Source organism: Euwallacea similis, chromosome 1 (genome assembly GCF_039881205.1).
Source record: "Euwallacea similis isolate ESF13 chromosome 1, ESF131.1, whole genome shotgun sequence".
Classification (NCBI taxonomy): domain Eukaryota; kingdom Metazoa; phylum Arthropoda; class Insecta; order Coleoptera; family Curculionidae; genus Euwallacea; species Euwallacea similis.
Window position 1 is genome coordinate 6,156,281 of NC_089609.1, and position 19,467 is coordinate 6,175,747.

General features: G+C 35.3%; 1 protein-coding gene across 1 annotated transcript in view; it reads right to left on the reverse strand.

Annotated features, from left to right (window-relative positions):
- The window catches only part of LOC136411861 (uncharacterized), a 114,769-nt gene that overhangs the window by 41,999 nt on the left and 53,303 nt on the right, over positions 1-19,467 (reverse strand). The window contains exon 4 of the mRNA XM_066394637.1: positions 1,546-1,663. Within this exon, the coding sequence (XP_066250734.1) occupies positions 1,546-1,663 (118 nt within the window). The remainder of the gene's footprint in view (positions 1-1,545; positions 1,664-19,467) is intronic.

The following is a 19,467-nucleotide window of genomic DNA, read 5'->3' on the forward strand; positions in this document are numbered from 1 at the left end:
AAAAGTGAAGTCAGAAAGATTCTAATCTGATAAACGGAATTCTCCATGAAATTTTCTATGATTTTTAATAAAAATTTTCTTGACTATCAAAGAAAAGTTACTCGAAACGGTGTACATTTATGGTCACTAAAGGTTACATTGACCGATTCTTTAGTACAAGGAAACCATAATCTATTTACGCGTGACGCCAATCTCCTAAAAAGTACTCATAATTCCCAAAAATACGATATACCTTTCTCTAATATTTTTAAGCGTTATGGAACATTTAACGGGAACAAATTTGATTGTTTCCCACGCACTCAGTTTTAAATATCTAAGATTCTTACTTGAAATCCGACACTGCTTCGTAATAAATAAATACCACACATTTAGTGGCCAGCATTGTCCTATTTGAAAATAAAACCACATTCAAATGGTTTAATAAACCGCGGCATAGATCATAAAAATCTAGTTTTCCTAAATCACATTTATGCAGCACGTCCGAAAACGGAACTCATAAATACATCGGAGTTATTCTCGCAATCAGCAATCATTTAAACTGATAATGTAGACCACGTTTGCAGCAGTTTTATAACTGTGTTCAGTAACAGAGAGCGGCCCCCGAAGATAATATCTGGGGCCCTAAATCCGGTACATAGGCCCAACGGGTTGCGACCGGCGGGATTTATGGGTCTTTGCTGAACGTCGGACACGTTTCGGTAGTTAATTTCCAACCATGTTGATATCAACTTTGGGCTACTGTGTATTATTGTGGCTTTATTCGTGTCAAGCTCACGTAGAAAACGTCGAGAGAAAGTTAAACGAAACTTCCGGCTCTATTGTTTGGCAGCCGCCAACGACAAACTCGGCTAAGGTAGTTTACATTTCTAATGCAGTGAGTTATATTTACTTAAGCTTTTGATTCATTTTCCTTTGAGACCACGCTCGACATTGTCCTGCGCTTGCAGGAAAATAAAGCAAAACTGAGCCGCATAAAGCTCTCTCGGCTGTCGAGCGAAAGGAAATACGCGGTCCCAAGAAAATATTTGAGGAGCGATCCCATACATCACCTCTTTCGGTCCCCGCAAATTACGGGGGGCATTCGAGGACGCTTTTAGTGACCACCGCAGGGCGGGCCCTTATCTTTTCACACACCACTGAATCAAACTATTATGAAACGGACGAACCGGGGACGGAATCCCTCCATTTTCGTGACAGCATTGACGCGATGGCCAAGAAAAATGCCCTGGAGGCAATTTACGGACCGAGAACGGTATTTTTCAGGTCTGAGTGCAGTTTTTAAGAGGCCCCCCAGATCGATTTAATGATGGATCGTTGCAGTTTGATTGAATGTTTCCTTCATGTATAAAAAAAACCATTGTCAACTTCAGTATCCTGCAAACTCAACAATAAACTGGAAGTTTAAACTACCCTCACGCTCAGAGTTTGCTTCACTTAACACGTTCCCAACCACCTTGGCCGCCGGTAACCAATTACCCCTCGGTGCTCAATAAAGGCAATAGAGCGCTCTATAAGGTGTTTATTAGCAAACACAGTTAAAATTACCTTTCCTTAGAATGTAGAGTCATCACCGGCAGGGGGAATATTCCATCAGCTCGGCATTGCACCCTTATGTATCCCTCGTCGGCCCTTAGCAGCTTCAGCTCGAAGAATTTCTCTGTAACTAAGAGCAAACTCGGTTTTAGTGGCGACATCTAATGTCGTTGCTGTAATGGACTTTAATTTATCGGGTTTACAGAAAGGACATATTCGGCAAATGTACCACCACATTTACGCTCCATTGTACAAGTAAAGCTTAAGCTATGCTCAACTTAAGTTTTAGCCCAGTTGAGTGTTCCCATAAGGATAACGTTGCTGTCACAAAGGAATTTAATTTGACAACGATAGAAGAATCTTTATGGGAGGGCTCAAGTGAGTGTCAGCTCACATGTAATGCAGAGAGCATCAATTATCATTCAAAAAACGTCAGGAGTTGTACGAAAAATTTTAGATTTCACAATCTCGTAGTGACATAAAAATTACTAGAATTATTTGAAAATCACGGTACGTCCAGAAGTTGCACATATTTGCACTTTTATAAAAATCCTATATATTGTCACAAGTTCATCAACTGACCTTCCTGTTTTCTTTTTTTAAGCTTTAAATTTCCAAAAGTTGAGGGTCCATATCTCAAAAATTCAACAAGAATCGATCGATTTACAAATCGTACCTACTCATCTATTATTGGTTACGTAGTCGGTTGCGATCCTTGACCCTAGTATTGCTTCTCATCTCGTATTATTAGTGCAAATAATAAATTACAACAGTTAGGTTAAGGTTAATTTAAGTAATATTGTAATATGGACTTTATTACTTTCTAGAACTTGATGTTCCAATAAGAAATATGGCCTCTTTTCATCATTCACTCTACGGTCAGAAATATTTTTTAATAAGAACCCAAAACGAAACTTATTGTAGCATAAAATAAATTCCTGGCTCATTCTTTTCCATCAGAACATGTTTGCTTTCATATTTTCTCATTTGGCTATACGAACTCATCTCGTTCTCGACGATATCGCATGCCATGGCTAAAACGTTCTCCATTTCACGGATTATATTTTAGGACCTAAGACAATTCTGAATAGAAATGACTATTGCGTGATGCTACAGCTCGAAGGATATGCCACTGTTAAGCTACAATTAGGCTTAAAAAATAACACGCGATCGGTGTGTCCTAGAGAGGGATATTATATTTCATTTTCGTTCTAACAAATAATTAAAAAATATGTGATAATCGGTAATTTATTCAGGATTAAAAAGGCACTTTCTCTAATCTTCAAGAGTTTTTGCACATTTACTGCAGTTTAATGTAAGTAAGATTATGCTAGTCATAATCAATAGTTTTTTTCTTTAGTGAAAAATGTTCAGTTTGGTGCATCATCCTATCGTCGACCCAAAACTTTAAGTTGTTCATCAAAACTTAAATTGTTTCGCGCTTTCGGAGTTGGCTTCGAAGGAGATAAAAGTTGAAATCGCTTTAAAAACTGAACAACCAAAGAAAAAGTAAACGGCAGTAGCGACATGCTTATCTATTCAAATATTCCAAACTCGGCATCAATTTTAAAAACATTTTCCACCTTTAACATTGATTAGTTGCAAACAGCATTAACATAAAAAAATTACTTAGTTCTTAAGAATAATTTGTACTCATAATTTTTATAAATATAATACATATTTTATGTTTTTAAAACCTTTAGATACTGCAGAAATAAATTCATAATGAACATAATAAAAATGGCTAATTCCTTCTCAATCACCGTCACATATGACGGGGCTAAAATCTAGAACACTTTGAGCTCAATCTTTATATGTGTACTTAGTAAAAGCAAGCTAAAATCTCGTTACCTATAACAGGCAGTAATCGTTCTCATAATTTTTCTAGGTACGATACACATTTGTTCACGAAAGAAAACTAGAAATTTTCTTTTCTTTTCTCCTCTCTCATCTAAACAACTTTTCCATTTTAAATATCCATCATTTAGTACTCCTATCCAAATTTGTCCCTTATTTAAGATTTTTCCGGTCCCATTCGACCTTTTTCCTCCGGTAAGTTGAAGTTTATTGCAGCGGCCGAGTTACACGCCTCGTAACCTCCACCGGACCTGGTGTTTTATGGTCCAATATACTTTCGGATTTTGTAGAGTCGGTCGCTTTAAGACAAGCAAATCATTTCGAAACGATATTTACGGGGCAAGGCTGGTTGTCCTGATTTATTTCGTGAATGGAATTTTTTGTTACCGACTAAGAAACGATACTCGACAGGAGATTACGTTACAATACCGCCTATGAAACTTGAATATAATTAAAAATAATGTTCGAGATGTTTTGTATTTCCATCTACTTTACGCAAATTTCAATAGAGTATGACTGGAAAATAAAATTACTGTTCAATCTGGATGAAACTTTTAATAAGTTCGCCATAGTATATCATAATTTATAAATTGACGTATAAAATATGCACATATAAAATTTTTTAATAATTCATTATTATGCTCGTAAATAAGTGCACTTTTATTAGTCACAAAAGTATCATTTAATTCTTTTTAATTCGTGCATCTGACCAATTCAGTTATGAACGTTAATTTAAAAAACTCATAAATTCAGATACTAGAAAAACATTCAATTTACTGGCCCACTCCAATTAATAAAAATTTATTTCGAAACAAAAACGAATTAAATATTATGAATGCGAGTTAAAATTGACAACGATTCCATTTTGGGGTTTTAGTTAGAGTGACTTGATGAAGCCGCTGAATAGAAGATATTGCACAAATGTACAAAACTAATATCGAAAATGAATGATTTTCTCTTGAAAAAGAAACATTATTGGGAATATTACTCCCTGCGAACAGAGTTTTAAAATAATTGGCTCTATTTAGCAATTTTCGCATCGAAACAATAGATCTTCCACCTGAACATTCGCTTGGATCATAAATATTTAACGAGCAATTAGTGACTTCCTTGCTATTTCGCTCAGTTTGACTTATAATTTTCGCCATTCAGTGGAGCAAATGCGAAGCCATGTTTTCTTCTATCGAGAAAATGCAAATTAGGGTAATGCTTTTTTCGCATTATTTCTCGAGAGGGAGGGAAATCAAGGCTCCTGCTTAAAGGCTGTTGCACCCCCATCACTTCGCGGGTACCAATAAATAACCATAAATGCAAATGGCCGCAGTTTCCGCCTGCAACTCACTATTAATATCAATAAAAATGGACGTTTGGCGTGCATGGTCGGTTGCAAATTATTCACGTTGGACGGCTTCATAAACAACAGCGTATGCAGTAGCTTTCTCATTCAGTCAAGGGAGTAATGAACATATTTTTGGGTAGATTTCAAAATCTAGGTGAACTAAATATACTTTCCTCTTCATTTTTAAACCAAGCGAAAATAATGAACGGACATGCATCTTAAGTGCTGAATATGACATTAAAAATGCCATGTTATATATATTTTTTTTAATTAATTTTTAGCTTCAGGAATACAGGGAAAATTTCACACCAATTTACGTAGATCTGTTCTCAACATGAAATATTTCTTTTTAGAGTGTTCAGTTTCTTAATACTTGAGATATCCCTGACCGAAATCAGATTACTAAATCAGATTTCAATAAATCAGATCTAAATTACTACGTCAAATTTCATTAATATATGAAGAAAATCGTAATTTTTCTGAAAATTTACCAATTTTCTTTATTTTTTTTTAAATATTTAATAATCGATGTCTCGAAATTTTGTTGAGCAATTGACCTAAGAAGATCCTTAAGGAATAAATTCATAGCAGTTATTTACAAACTCCAAAATATACTCAGTTCTCAGTATCAAAATTAAACTCTAAATCGACACGTTTTTCCATTATTGTCTATTTTTTCATATTGGGAGTGAGTAACAAAAATGAATTCAGGTCAGCTCAAAACAATGATTCAAGATACTGAAGATCTGTGAAAACAAGTAGCTCCATTGTGTAGAGAATTCTTATATTTTTACAATCAACGAATCGCAGTTCCGCAAATCGGTCAGGAATTTAAAAATGATTTACAAACATTTTTTTTTTCCTTTTTTATCTTTCTTCACCCCCTACAGAACAACCCTAAATCCACCAAATCCACTTTCAATCCTTGAATTTTGTTGACAATGGTTTTTTGAGCTTTCAATTTTAAGGACACACCAGTGGTGTACCTGTAGTTTCTCAGACTTGCCAGGAATATTCAATGTATAGAATTCAAAATAGAAACTGCACCCTAAATTTTATCTATCTGTCACGGCTTCACAAACTAACCCGAACTAACCCGAACTTACCTAAAATTCCCTTTCACTCAGCTAATATCCGGAGTTCTTATTATTTTGTATTATTTTGTACTCTTAAGAGTCAGATTCGTTTAGTTCTACGGCAGCTCTCAAAATCTTCTCAACCCTCGTGTTTATTACGGATCTGGGCAAGCACAATCGTTATATTTCGCCTAGTTTTCGAAATTTTATGACAGTGCAGTATCTTTTTTCATCACTTCAAAAGTGGTCCGGCCCACTGGTCATCGTTTGGGTTTTTCATTGTGGACTAGGCATTATATCAAAGCGTGTTCGAAAAGCTCCTTGAATGCCTGACATATTTGAGGCCTCAATTTACAGATGTTTCCTGACAGCTACCGTGCCCCGACCCTGGTTTATGAAGCCATTCAATAACTTATTGGCCTATCGCTTCAATTTCCGGTGCAAAAATTTCTCGTCGCGTTATGAAATTAATTCTAACGCCTACCCGGAGGAAATTTGACACGGTCGGGCCCATCAGATTTACGCAAAATTATGGTACTTAATGGAAAATGAATTTTGCGATGGAGGGAGCAGTTTTATTGAGGGGGTGTTAGAATTTGAGCAGGCTGATTAAGGGACCTATGGAATATTGGGACCCTAATCTGGCAGATTAAATGAAGCAGACGGTTCAATTTTAGATTGCTTATTTATAGGCTCACGGAGCATTAATATGCCTTTTGTAAAATATTAAGGTAAAAAGCAATAAAAACCATCAATTTATATTTAATTTTTCAGATGTCATAGATTTTGTGGCAAGAGAGGGAAGCAAAATACTAACTTTGTTATGAGTTTTTTGGCTGATACTGATTTTACTGGAAATCCCTGTCGAATTACCAAGAATTTCTGGTATATTATATTTATTCCAAGTTCTTATTCGAGGGAAATATAAAATATGTAAAATACCTGATTCTTAACAAGACCTTGAAATTACTAGTTTTATCAGGATTCTCAGACACATATATGCATAATGCATCCCGCGTCGAATTCTTCGGCTCATCAATAATTTGCGGCAAGCTATGCAGCAATTTTGATTTGTAAAAATATGCGGCAGCTGCTCAAAATTCAAATCAGCACCCACCATTCTTCCGTTCCTCCACATTTACCACCGCATTTATTATGTACAACCTCGGAATGGTAAATACGCAAATATCTGGAACAGCATCAAGATGCAGGCTAAGCTTAATGTATGCATATTATATTTCGCTTGTCAGAGATTTGAGCATCTGTACTACATTTAAATTTCTATCATTATTTCGGTTTTGGTGTCGTTCTAGGATACGTACACGAAAAACAATTGTGTAATAATTAGAAAATTCAATTTGGATGAAGCAGCAGAACGAAACTTACAGTTCGAGAAACGAGATTTTATTTGAAAGAACGAAGCGAGAAAGGGCAACGTCTTCACTTAATGTTTAATGAAATACGTGACATCAGCGGAGTTAGATAAGGAACTCTTCCTCCAGATAGGAAATTCCCTCATTCCACCCGTCCAGACATATAATTTAGAGAGAATTAAGCGGATTGTCCTACTAGGCGAAATATTAACACGAACAAAGCTGATACATATTTTGTGTTGCCGCAGGAAATGGAGACCGCCGAAATCTGCTAAATCAATTTCAGTGGCGGTTATATCAGTGAAACAATGTGTATCAGGTTTTCGAACAGATACAAAACCGGTTAAATACATGATACGTGATTTATATATTGGGATTGTCGACACAAGAACTGGGTTTTTGGTCCTTTAGATAGCATCGTTCGTTTCTCTAAACTACAAATTTTCAAATTTAGTTCCAAACCATTATGTTCTAGATTTAAGGCAACTCCATGTGGCTCGTAGATATAGACCTGAATATGAAAGAGAAGTAAATACCATTGGATATACCTTTCCAAACCGGACAGTCGTGCTTTGAATTTACATTTTCTGCATTATTTATGTGCTCGACCTCCGAGGAAGCCCCGGTGAGATTAACGTTGGCACTACTTTGACTTTAAATGATGAGAAATGAGGAATTAAATTCAGTTAAAATATTTTCTTGCTAAAGGCGTTTCTCTCCATTACCAGAACACCATTCTTTTCGACTTCAAACTGCGCTAGCGCATTTTCTCACGTAATAAAATTTCCATTGCGGGAATTCATATTGTTCCTAACAATTTCGCATGACCTGACCCAAGTGTTGGATATCCCAGTCTACCACCCGTACCGCGGCTTTGAACTCGAAATTAATGGCGTGCAACTTGTGTAAGCCATAAGCTTTCGCAGAAATATGTTTTTCATTTCAACGAATTGACTCACGCGATTCTCATGCTAATAGAATTAAATAATTCTGATGCGGAAGTCGTCTAAAATCACTGTGAATCAATTCGTGCGTAAACGGAATTCGCTTTGCTAAATGGAGTAATACATTTTCCGGGGGTGAAAAATGTCCTCCTTAGGGGGGAAACTGGAGTTGACCCAGTTGGACCCAACTTTGTCACGGGATTTTATTATCAGATGTAGGATTGAACTTATCGAGCAGGTCGATCGGGGTACATGCTGAATTCCGTGTTCTGCAACCTCGACTTTCATCGAATAGTGGCTGTCTCAGTTTGTGATAAAATGTTTGTTGTATTTGTGGTGGCGTTATTCACTTTAGGATCGACCCAACTTAAAGAAAAGATCAGAAGCCTGCTTATTTTTCGGAAAAATAAAACTAAAATGGCAATAAACGAAATGTGTAATATAAATAAGGAAATTGTGAACAAAAAAGGCACATGTGAATTATATGTACTGTAGCTATGAAAAATTTGATTTAACCCTTGATAACAACTCATATTAGTCCACCTTAATTATTTTTCTTCCTGCAATACAGACCAAGAACCCGCCCACTTTCAGCGTTAAACAATATTAGCAACTTCACGTTCAATACACACCATATTTGGCCCAAATACCATGTCTGAAGCAAACACACATTTCTCTATTGCGTGAGACACGCTCCAACGAAATCAATTTAGATTAGAACGCATAATACACACCATTTATTAATTTACACAGAATGGCTTTCCAATAGCCGCCAAATCGGTTTATCTTTAATCAGGCGAACACAGAAGTTTGCTTAAAAATAAAAATTGCTCAGAATTGGAGAGGCAACGAGGATCCACAAACAGGAAACGGTTACTGGATCGTTTTGAAGAAGTACAAGGAAACTTTTCCGATTGTTTTCCTCTGCAAGGAAAGTTAGTTACGCCTGAAGGTACATTCAAGTTTTGATAATAGTATTTATTTAATAGTTCATCATTGATTGATACTTAAAAACCATCGCTGCCCACTCCTTTGGACTTAACATGAAATATGCAAAGCTCTGGAAATATGTGACGCCCCGACTGGAATTTCGAACACATTTTAGCATAAAAGTCTCTCGATTTTCTTCCTATGGCGTTTTATTTCGCAATTTATGCTCCGGATGGATGCTTCCGGAAAATAGATTGGCACTTTTATGTATACGTCGTATCAGGTTTATCACAGACGCATTCGAAATTACACACGGCGTTTGGTGCAATAGACGATTGTCTGCATTTCATTTCGTTTCGTCGAAAAACCCAAAAATCGCTAAAAAGAGAAAGTGTACGAAATTTAAAAATAAGTGCGTATCATACTCTTAACAATTAAGTAAATTAAAAAATTATTCCTATACAATTGAGAAATATCCTTGCAAATAATTGGGAATAATACCGATGGAAGTATAATTTAATCCAGTGACCGCAATTTCACCCTAAAACAACAATTAATATTAAAAACTACGGCTACAACGCCAGAAGCCGTCGTCTAGCAGATTAAAAATAACGGCCCCGTGGCTAATTTAAAATATGCGTTTGCCCTTCACGGACAGAGGGCCGTATCGTCGGTTCCGTTTTTTCCATTGCAGCTTTCAACTCCATTTCCAGCTCTTTAATTTCGCCGGTCCGAATGAGCTAACTGTCAACTGGCGAGCAATTTTTCACGGCCCCATTCACGGTTCGCAATATTGTCGACGCGCGAAAACAAAAAGTGCATAATATAGCGCCCTCTATGCGGAGACTTTGTTAAGCGTGTAGTTCCCTACGGTACGGTCATTTCTGATGTAAACGTGTCCCCATTTCTGATGTAAACGTGTCTCATTTCGTTTTTTTTTCGTAGTTTAGGTTTATACCTCAGGGTGAGTTTTAATCATTTTAAAAGGTTGTGGCGCTTGTTTGCTGAGTCGATACAATATTTTAGGAGACATGTATTGTATTGTAGGGCATACAAAGAATGAAATTGAGAAAAGTGAACGCGATCATGTTCGACTTTTTTTTTAACAAATTCGAATAGGCCAATTCCCATAGTAATTTACAGATTAGTCAAAGTTCCATAAAATTACCAGAAATGTAGGATATTGCAAAGAGTTTTTCAGAGAATTCCATGACAGATTCTACACCCAAAAATAAAAAAGTGATTAATGTAAACATCAACCTTGATATTTCTGTACTGAAATGCACGTTGCTAAAATTTGACACTGATTCTCAATCTTCTTTTTACAGCTCTTAAAGTTTATGAGATATGTAGTTCAAATTTGGGTTGAAAACTAGCCTGAAGGATTATACGATGTTACATCCCAGCTGATGCTAACAGTCTGCAGGGTGGTTGTTGTTTTTGGGTCAAGCACCCATTTATCTTTCCCAACATTTTATACCTCCAATCAAATATAAATCTGTAGACTTGCAGCTTCAGTCAGTCATATGGTGTGTATCCTTTAGACCGAGTTGTTAAATCATCGCTTAAGCTGTGTTCTGCTGAACCTGACCCTCGTACATCACAAAACCACAGAAGAAATTTGCAAAGAACAGAGCTTAGTCCATTCCAGCCAACCATGAAGGATCTTGGATCAATTTAAATTGTTTCAAAATTATTCGTCTTGTGGGATCATTTAAATATTGATTCAAGCAACGTTAAATCATAATTTCATTATATATTTTTCACATGCATCTTGGTGGCCATAATTTTAAGAGCACACTTGTAATAGTTTGTTAAAGTCATTTACGTACATTTTGTTCTGTATTTATTGTAATAGGAAAGTACGTTTGTATTATCATTAGCCAATTAAGAAAATAGTGACTAATACTTCTTGTGCAGGTGTGCCTGACTGGATATTGATATGGTAACGTCACATCTCAGCGTAAGCAATCTAACGTTAAATGCAATAAGCTGATTATGCATATTAAGAAAAAGGCACCGGACTGACTTTTAATCCAACAGAAGATCAAGAATTACGCTGAGAGGGCGACGTGGCCGATAGTCCACGGAAAGTTTACATAAATAAAGTTATTTTCGTAGCACTTACATGCCCGTAGTTTTCATTATTATTTTCATAATTACTCAAGTAATTAACACATTTTGCAGTTTAATTCGTGAGAAACTTATTAACAAATTTTGAAAATTTAATAACAATGACGTTGCAATTTGTCCAATAAAAATCTCTTCGAGTCCGAAACTCTTGTTCTTTCTGACTTCTTGATATTCCAGACTTCAACTACTTTCAATTCTAGACATGTTCGTAAGACCTACAACAGGAATATCGACAAGAACACAGATTCTATATAACAAATTGTAATATTTTTTTAGAAAAACTAAGAGATATACATTTAGACTTTCACGTTCGAAATTTTATATTTTCTGGAAATAAAACTCGACAAAACTCGAAAACGCCCTTAATTCTGATAGCCGAAGCATTAACACAGTCTCTAAAATATTTTTTACACAGAATATCTGTCCCCTATGACAAATACGAATTTTTTTGAAACCACGTGTTGATTAGTTAGTATTTAATTAAGAATCGAGTACAGTTTGGACAAAAATTTGCAAATATAATCATAAAATAAATTTTAGAACGAACGGTTTATAAATTACTTGCAGTCCTAAATGAATTAATTTGTTTTTTGAGACATTTACAAAGTCTCGTAAAAATCATAAACGAATTTGACTACGCCTTGCGGTGTTGTGAGTCGCATTTAATTAAATTTTTACTGAAATATTGAGCTTCACATTTAGAGTTTCCCCGGTTAAGTTGTACAGGGTAGGGAAGAAACACGTGTAAGAAAAATCTTCGATAGTCTTCTATCATGGAATTATTACTGATTTGTGCGGGAACGACTTAGTTTCAGTATCAAAATGATCACTATGAACAAAAATCTGAGATGGAATGGTATAACCGTTTAGGTCCTATATTTAGCAATTTTGGCATAAAATATTTTGAATCTAATCACGCCTATAATTATAATTTTAAACCTCTCGTTTGATGGAGATATATTGATAATGTTTTTTCAACAGAGATTGAGAAAATTCCATTAAATATAGCGGAGTTCATAGCCGAAATAAGGGCCGCACGTCTTTGATAATAGTCACAGGATTACATAACATGAAGATTGTGCCATTACCAACCCACTACCAACAATTATTAAAAAAGCCTAAAATCAAATAAAGGGCATATGTATTTTACGTGATAATGTCTGGTGATGATGTATGGTCTCGATTCAATAAGTATTTTCACAATAATTCACGTATTCTGTATATTCACAATTAATACACTTCAGTTCTGTTTGTTTTCATTTTTATATCCGTTTTTTAAGTTGGCGTGACTGATTCATAACCGAAACGTGAACAAGGGTTTTCGTCTGACCCCTTAGTAAAGGGTGAATGTTATTCTCAATTAGTTTTAACCGTGAATAGCGCACAATTTCACCCCTCCAACAACCCCTACTTGTGTGTATGTGAGGCGTTATTCTCAAACAAAATAAAAGAAAAAATTAACAATGCACCTCAAACGTATAGAACATGTTCACACTTTCATACATAAATTTGTTTTGAAATATGCCCGATGCAACAATTTTACAACCCCTATGAAATTTTTCCTTGATAGCACGTTACTTGGAACCAGAGCAATGATAAAACATTTTGATTAGTTAATTCTCAAAAGATTAGGGCCCCAACCAGAATCGGAAATCAACCATTCCCAAAAGAACATACATCCCGTAGATGAGTGTCTCTCTCTCAACATGCTAACTCGTATTGACCTTTTATTCTAAAGTTATGCTTTCTGATAACTCAATATCGTGCATGTATGCCTAAGCGACATTCAGGATATTGAACAAAGAATTCAATATTAGTTTAAAAGTTCAACAAGGAACCGAAACTTTGTCCGTCTTATCAACTTAAAAATCCATCCGTTTCGAATTATAGCGTGAAACGATTGAAATCCTTGCTCGAAAGTTTACATTGAATATGATTACTAAAGATAAACAAAACTTTATTCCCCTTTTAACTTTCCGGGAGTATCTTTGCAGGCTGCGTCGAATTTTTCGGTGCAAATAATGAATAATTCATTAAAGTATAAAATTGACCGTCCAAAAGAAGCGATGACTGGAAATGAATATTCAACCGACGCTATCCAAGTTTTAAAAAGCTCATATTGAAATCCGTCCCATTTGGGGAGACTTTGAATTTATATGAGCGATATGTGAGGCGATTTTCAATTATTACCATGGCTGGTTCGATGGCTTTCAGGTCGATTGAATATTTTATTCGATCTTGGAGAAGTTACTTTTAGGTTTTATTGCAATAATTAGGGATTTAGAGTACTTTTCCGTGTTGAAGGTAATCGAGTTTGAGGTAACATACGCGTCGTCGAAGCGAAGACAGTGGGTAAACAGAATTATAACGATTTAGCGACGCCATTTGCGGGGGCAACATACTTTTAAAACTCCATAACAGGAGATCGAAGCGAAATTGCCAATTAAGTTGCTCGTCATTGTAGGGGAGAGAATGATTTTTAATTTCTCAAGCTAAATGCTTTATATTCGATAATGAAAGCTATAAATTATGCCAACACATTCGACCTACATAATTCAACTTACGAGTCCTATATACGCAGATATCTACTCCATCGATTGAATAATGAGCTCGACAATTAGCTTCATTTGTAGTGTATTGTAATAATTACAACTAGTTTATTAATAATTCATAAGTTTAGTGGAGATTAATGGTAGTGAGGCTTTCATTTTTTATTACAAAATTGTCATTCGCGTGTTGCAAGCACTGCAACAAAAATATATTAAAATGCAAGTTTCATAAGCCTCTATCGTGTTCGCAAACTCGCTCGTTCGCTCGCGTTCGACTAGCATCAGTCGAACTTCCAAATTGAGAAGCCAAGCAACGAGTTTTGCAACGAACGTATCAGACAATGAGTCTAATGAATCGAGTATCTCATACTATTTTTTCCATTTCTGAGATTTTCTATTGTTCTGAAGCTTTTGCGGGTCATCAATCATGTCTTAGGAAATTTAACACGCTGCCAGCTATTCAAATTGCAACTTTGCACAAAGCAAATTAGTGGTTTTCATTCTATATAGAGTTGATCACTGTTGAAATCAGCTATGTCGTTAGAAATTCTTTTCTAGGATTCTCTTTATGTCTCTGATTACTTTGTCCATTAGGCAGCACTTAAGTATACCTATGTATATGCATAGTTGGAACAAGTTCAAATTTATTGTTGTTCGAGTATTGGAAATACATCCGTTGTACTAACTAAATTACATCGTCGGTTCATTATTTAATTTTAAGGTTCATGTTTTTGGGGATGTATGCATCTAAATAATCTTTTACCACTGAAAAAAGGATAAAAAACAAACCGCTATACCTTCTAGGTATAAGAACATTCCGTCGCCCTGCATCAACAAAGAAGACAGTAGAAGATCTTCTAAAACTGTCTTTTATGCGTCTCGTAAATTTAAAAGATGGACAATCTTGATTGGAATCTGAGCAATACTCTTTTCTCTATCACACATTTTCCTTTTCGGCATGCCACAAAGTGTGAATTTTTTTATGTCCGAAGTAATGCTTATTTTCTATATAGTTATAAAAACAATACTCTCCCTAACGTAATGTTAGTCACAGTAATTAGAATGATCAAAACATTCCTTGGGTTTAACATCTCTCATTATCACTTTAATTAATTGGTCGCATCGACAAGCTTCAGCTATTTTAAACAGGAGAGTAAATTGCAAAAATACAATACAATCTCATTATGTAAAGGGTGAAAAATGTAAAGTTATATAACCTGAACTTAAGAATAAGAAGTAATCTAACTTCTAACTTGTCGTGCTTGTCAGCTTCCGTTCGCATGTAAAAACATCAGGAGCTTTTTTGTTTTGGAAATCCTGTGCGGCATCTTTTCAAAAAAGCTATCAGTTCTGAATATTTGATATTCGTGTTTTCTTTCATTTGAGACGTGGCTCGTAGCTTCGAGTATGTGTTCTATATAGTTGGCAGTTTTAAAGTTTTAAGCTAGATTTATAAATTATGCTGTAACCATTCTTATTTGATGTTCGCGCCTTTTCTTCATTTGCGCTATAGTTTTGTCTGTTGTTGTCCTGCTCGATTATCCCAATAACAACAGCAAGCAACTACGAGAATCATGGAGTTTATTTCAACTTTATATTGTTAGAAACTATTAAAGCCACTTTGCCTGTTATCTAGTTGGCTTTTCGACTAACTATCCATTTCCTAAACCCGATATATATTTTTTCATACATTTTCCAATTTAGAAAGATTGAATAATTTTGAAAGATTTATAATTCAGCAGATTTAATGATACAATATTGATTTATTCTAAAATCTCGCGGGATACCTCTTCTAAGCTCCTATTTAATATTTTCTGATATAAATTCCATTTGCTCAAATAACACCTGTTTTTTTTTTGTACAAAATAGGACACTACTTGTACACAGAATTAGATAGACCCCGCTGGAGGAGAGTGCCGTTTACTCCCTGGAATGTTGATGTCCTCGCTTCGCATCTGGCCGCAATTTATTCACGAGAGTAACCGCAGCACTTTCCTCTCTTGTTGTGTAAATAACAATTTTACACATTTCAATTACTACATAGCTATTTATTTACATTCGAAACATTTTATAAGTAATCCCCATTGAAAAGTAAATTGACCGCACGGTCCTAGTAATTGATTTCTACCGTTTTTCCCCGCATCACGACTCCTATAAAATCCAATAAAAAGAGATCCCGGATGTGGCACAGCTTAGCAAGACAAATTAAAACTGCTTTTCTGGAAAATACTTCGGTCAGGCCGGTAAATTATGGGTCCAATCAGGCCAGTACTAGTCCGAAGCGCGAGGCGTCCAAATTACATACGATATCCATTTCGGGATTTGTTGGTTTTTCCGGGATTACGTCTTCCCTGTATCGGGAAACCCATTATTTTTAACTCCCAGCCTCGATGCCTCGATGGATAATTTTGCGGTCCGGGTTTAATGAAAAACTTATTTCTGTCTTCTTGCTGCGGATTCGGTTCGTTTCCAATGGATTTTTTATTCCAATAAAGGTTCTGCTATAGTATAAATCGTCCTTTAAAATCGCTACGTTATCTTAAATAATTAGAAAACTCTGTACCCTCATCGCTTCATATAATGTGTTATTCTCTACCAGGGGGCTTCGTAAACGGCAATAAAGGGAGATTTAAGGAAGCAAAGTTATATACTTTAGAGAGTACTGAAGTGATAAAAGCAAATTCGAAATAACACACTGGAAATCGAGAAAACTACCTCTTTCTTGCAATATTTAATATCGATAATTTTGTTTTCGTAACATCTCGTTTTTATTGCAATCAAAACTATGTTATGTATAATAGGAATATTACAAGGAGAATCGAACATCAAACATTGGAACATTATTTAGTTTTTTCAAAAATATAAAATTAATTACAATTTGTTTTCACTACTTCATTAATTTTCAAATTGAGCAAGTTTTTCGCCATTTAATGTAATTTCTATCTGATACTGTTTTCGAGAGTCCCATCTACCTCAAATACATAGTATGCACATAACATCTCGTTTTTCGCCATCTTCTAGCAATTCCACTATTGATGAAAAATTGTTAAAGAAAAATTTATTTCTGTTTTCCTGCTACATAATTGATTAGTTTCTTATGAATTTTGTACTTGAAGCCAAAGTTGTACTATGTAAAACCTTCTTTCAATCCACTGAAAAATTTTATTACAAATTACTAGAAAATCTCGACCCTTATCATTCTGTGGAGTGTTTCCTTGTCATGCAATTCTCGTAAGCGGTAATAACTTAAGCAGATTTGGAGAAAAGTTGCACTATTTAGAGTGTAATGAAATGATATTGCCTCAAATGAAATTTTGAACTTTTGAAGAAATAGAAAAGAAATGAGCAAAATTGGTTATTTCTTTAAAATTGCTCATTTCAATAAAAGTTCTACTACATAAAATCTATTGTCAAACCGCAGTATCTCAGAAAATAAGACTAGAAAACTTTAAATCCTTATCTATCTACAGAGTTTTTTCGAATAATGGGAATCTCATAAACTCTTACAATAAATTGAAATTTGGGCGAAAAGAGGGACACAATTTGGAGAATAAGGAAATTATAAGAGTAACCTCCAATTTTGAAAAAAATTATAAAAATGTGTTCACTTCTTATTCCAATTAAGTAAGGTTTTGCAAATATCAGTGCCAAAGTGAATTATCAATTATTTTTGCGGAATAATGGCTAATAAATGTGTCAAAGGTTTCCTAATAAAAGGGTGCAAATTTTACAGGAGAAGATATTGTTTTTCTTATGGGGCACAGTATGATCTCATATTTTTCGATCAATTTTTGTTTGGGGAATTGCAGTACTAAGTTATATAATGTAGGCAAATGTCTTTTCTTATTCCTTAAAAATTAACACTTCCTAAGGCGTGCTATGGAGATAAATTCAAAAATTAAAACCGTAAAAACGATATATTTTTTATTTTTGACTAGTCAATATAAATGAATTAAATGAAAAAACTGAGTAATAAATTTCAAAACCCTACTTCTCTTTGTAATTATTGCGACAACAATAATTTTATCTTCCATATCGTCCTATGGAAATACCACAAAGAGAGTCACAACTCAAATTTTAGAAGGCAAATTTCTTTAAAAACTGATCAAAATCTGTTTCCATCATTTTATTATTTTCCAAACTGAGCGGCCTTTGCCCAGACATTTTTTCCTTAGACACACACCACACCGTTTTTAAGAACTTATGGCGGTCTCTGGCAATTATTTAAGGGATAATCTCGCAGTGTACCGGGTAAGATAAACTGAATTAAATTTAAATTAGAATTACTGAGCACCGGAGCGCGGCGGGGTTAATTAGGGAAAGAAGCGAATTAACATTTAAGGGATCCATCGTCTAGCACGGCGCCTTTTCGTCGAGTCACCGGAGCAGGAAGGGCTGATTAGGTGGGTTTATCGTCGTTATGTTGGCAATCATGGAGAACCAGTCGGAAGACATGACGGGAAGACTGATATGCTTATGCCTTTGACTATGTAGCATGCCTTGAGGCCAAACAAAGTGCCCGAATGTTTTATTATCGCGTCTATTTCAGGCTCAGTGGAGTGCTAAATTGCTGCTTAAAAATCACAAAGAACACGGAACTATCCGACATGATAATGAGTTTAGCTACAGTGACTTGCAGATATCGAGTTTATTATATTAGAAAACTCTTAGCCCTTATCGATTTAAAATTGTTTGAAAATTCTCATCATCCATCACGTAGTAGTAACTTCCTTTCACTCACATGTTTCCAAAAACACACACCTTAACCTAATCCGGGAAAACCTCAAAAACATCTTCGAAACAGGACTTTGTATCTGGAAACTTTGACGATGAAAAAGTCATCCCCGTATTAAAGTTCTGTGGCCAAAGTTAAATCTTGTTTTTAACTTTTAGGCCTGACATTAGGTAGGCGCATTAGGCCGTCTAAGGGCATATTTAATGAGGGGATCGGAGATGAGATACAAGAGGAGGATTACCTGGAAAATTTGAGCAGGAAATGCCAGGGTAAATCGAATTTTCTCGAGATTAAATTTTTGTCAGGTGTTTCCCCTTTGAGAGGATTTAATTATGCGTTTGTTGTCGCCTTTATGTGTGAGACTATGCCTACAAGTAGGCGCAATTAGGCCAGGATTAGGTTTGATGCATAATATATTAGCCACACGCGGGGGTGCCTCTTGTCTATGAACGGGCCCCCATCCATATTTCAAAGCGTTTTAATTTGCAATTTTTAATTAAAAAAGAGTGCCCCGTAGGTCGCTTAATTGCGAGAGTGACACTAAAGCCGGCTGCTAACGATAAAAGATTTTTTGAGCCGGGGCCATTTTTAATGAACGGTTTGTCCCCGAAAAGGCTTAATTGGATTTAATTATGATTTTTACCTTGGGGCCCCCAACGTATTCAGAGTGAGAAACTTGAGGCTTATTGGATTTCTTCGTGAAAAAGTTGGTCTTTGGTCGCTAGTTTCTTCAAGAGTTCGTTGATTAAAGTTCTCTCATATATAAGTAAAAGTGGTGGGATGTTTGTGAGTGTTTGCTAACACAGAATTGAAATTTAAAGGAATATTTACTTTTTAATTTTTATTAAAAAACTTCTGCCCGCCATCTGAATTTTAATATTAGGACAATACAATTTTATAAATAACAATATGAACATGTTTTTGATATAAGAGAATAATAATTCACTCCAATAACTCTCTAAATTCAGTTCAGGTTACTTTGGATTCAAAGCCACCAA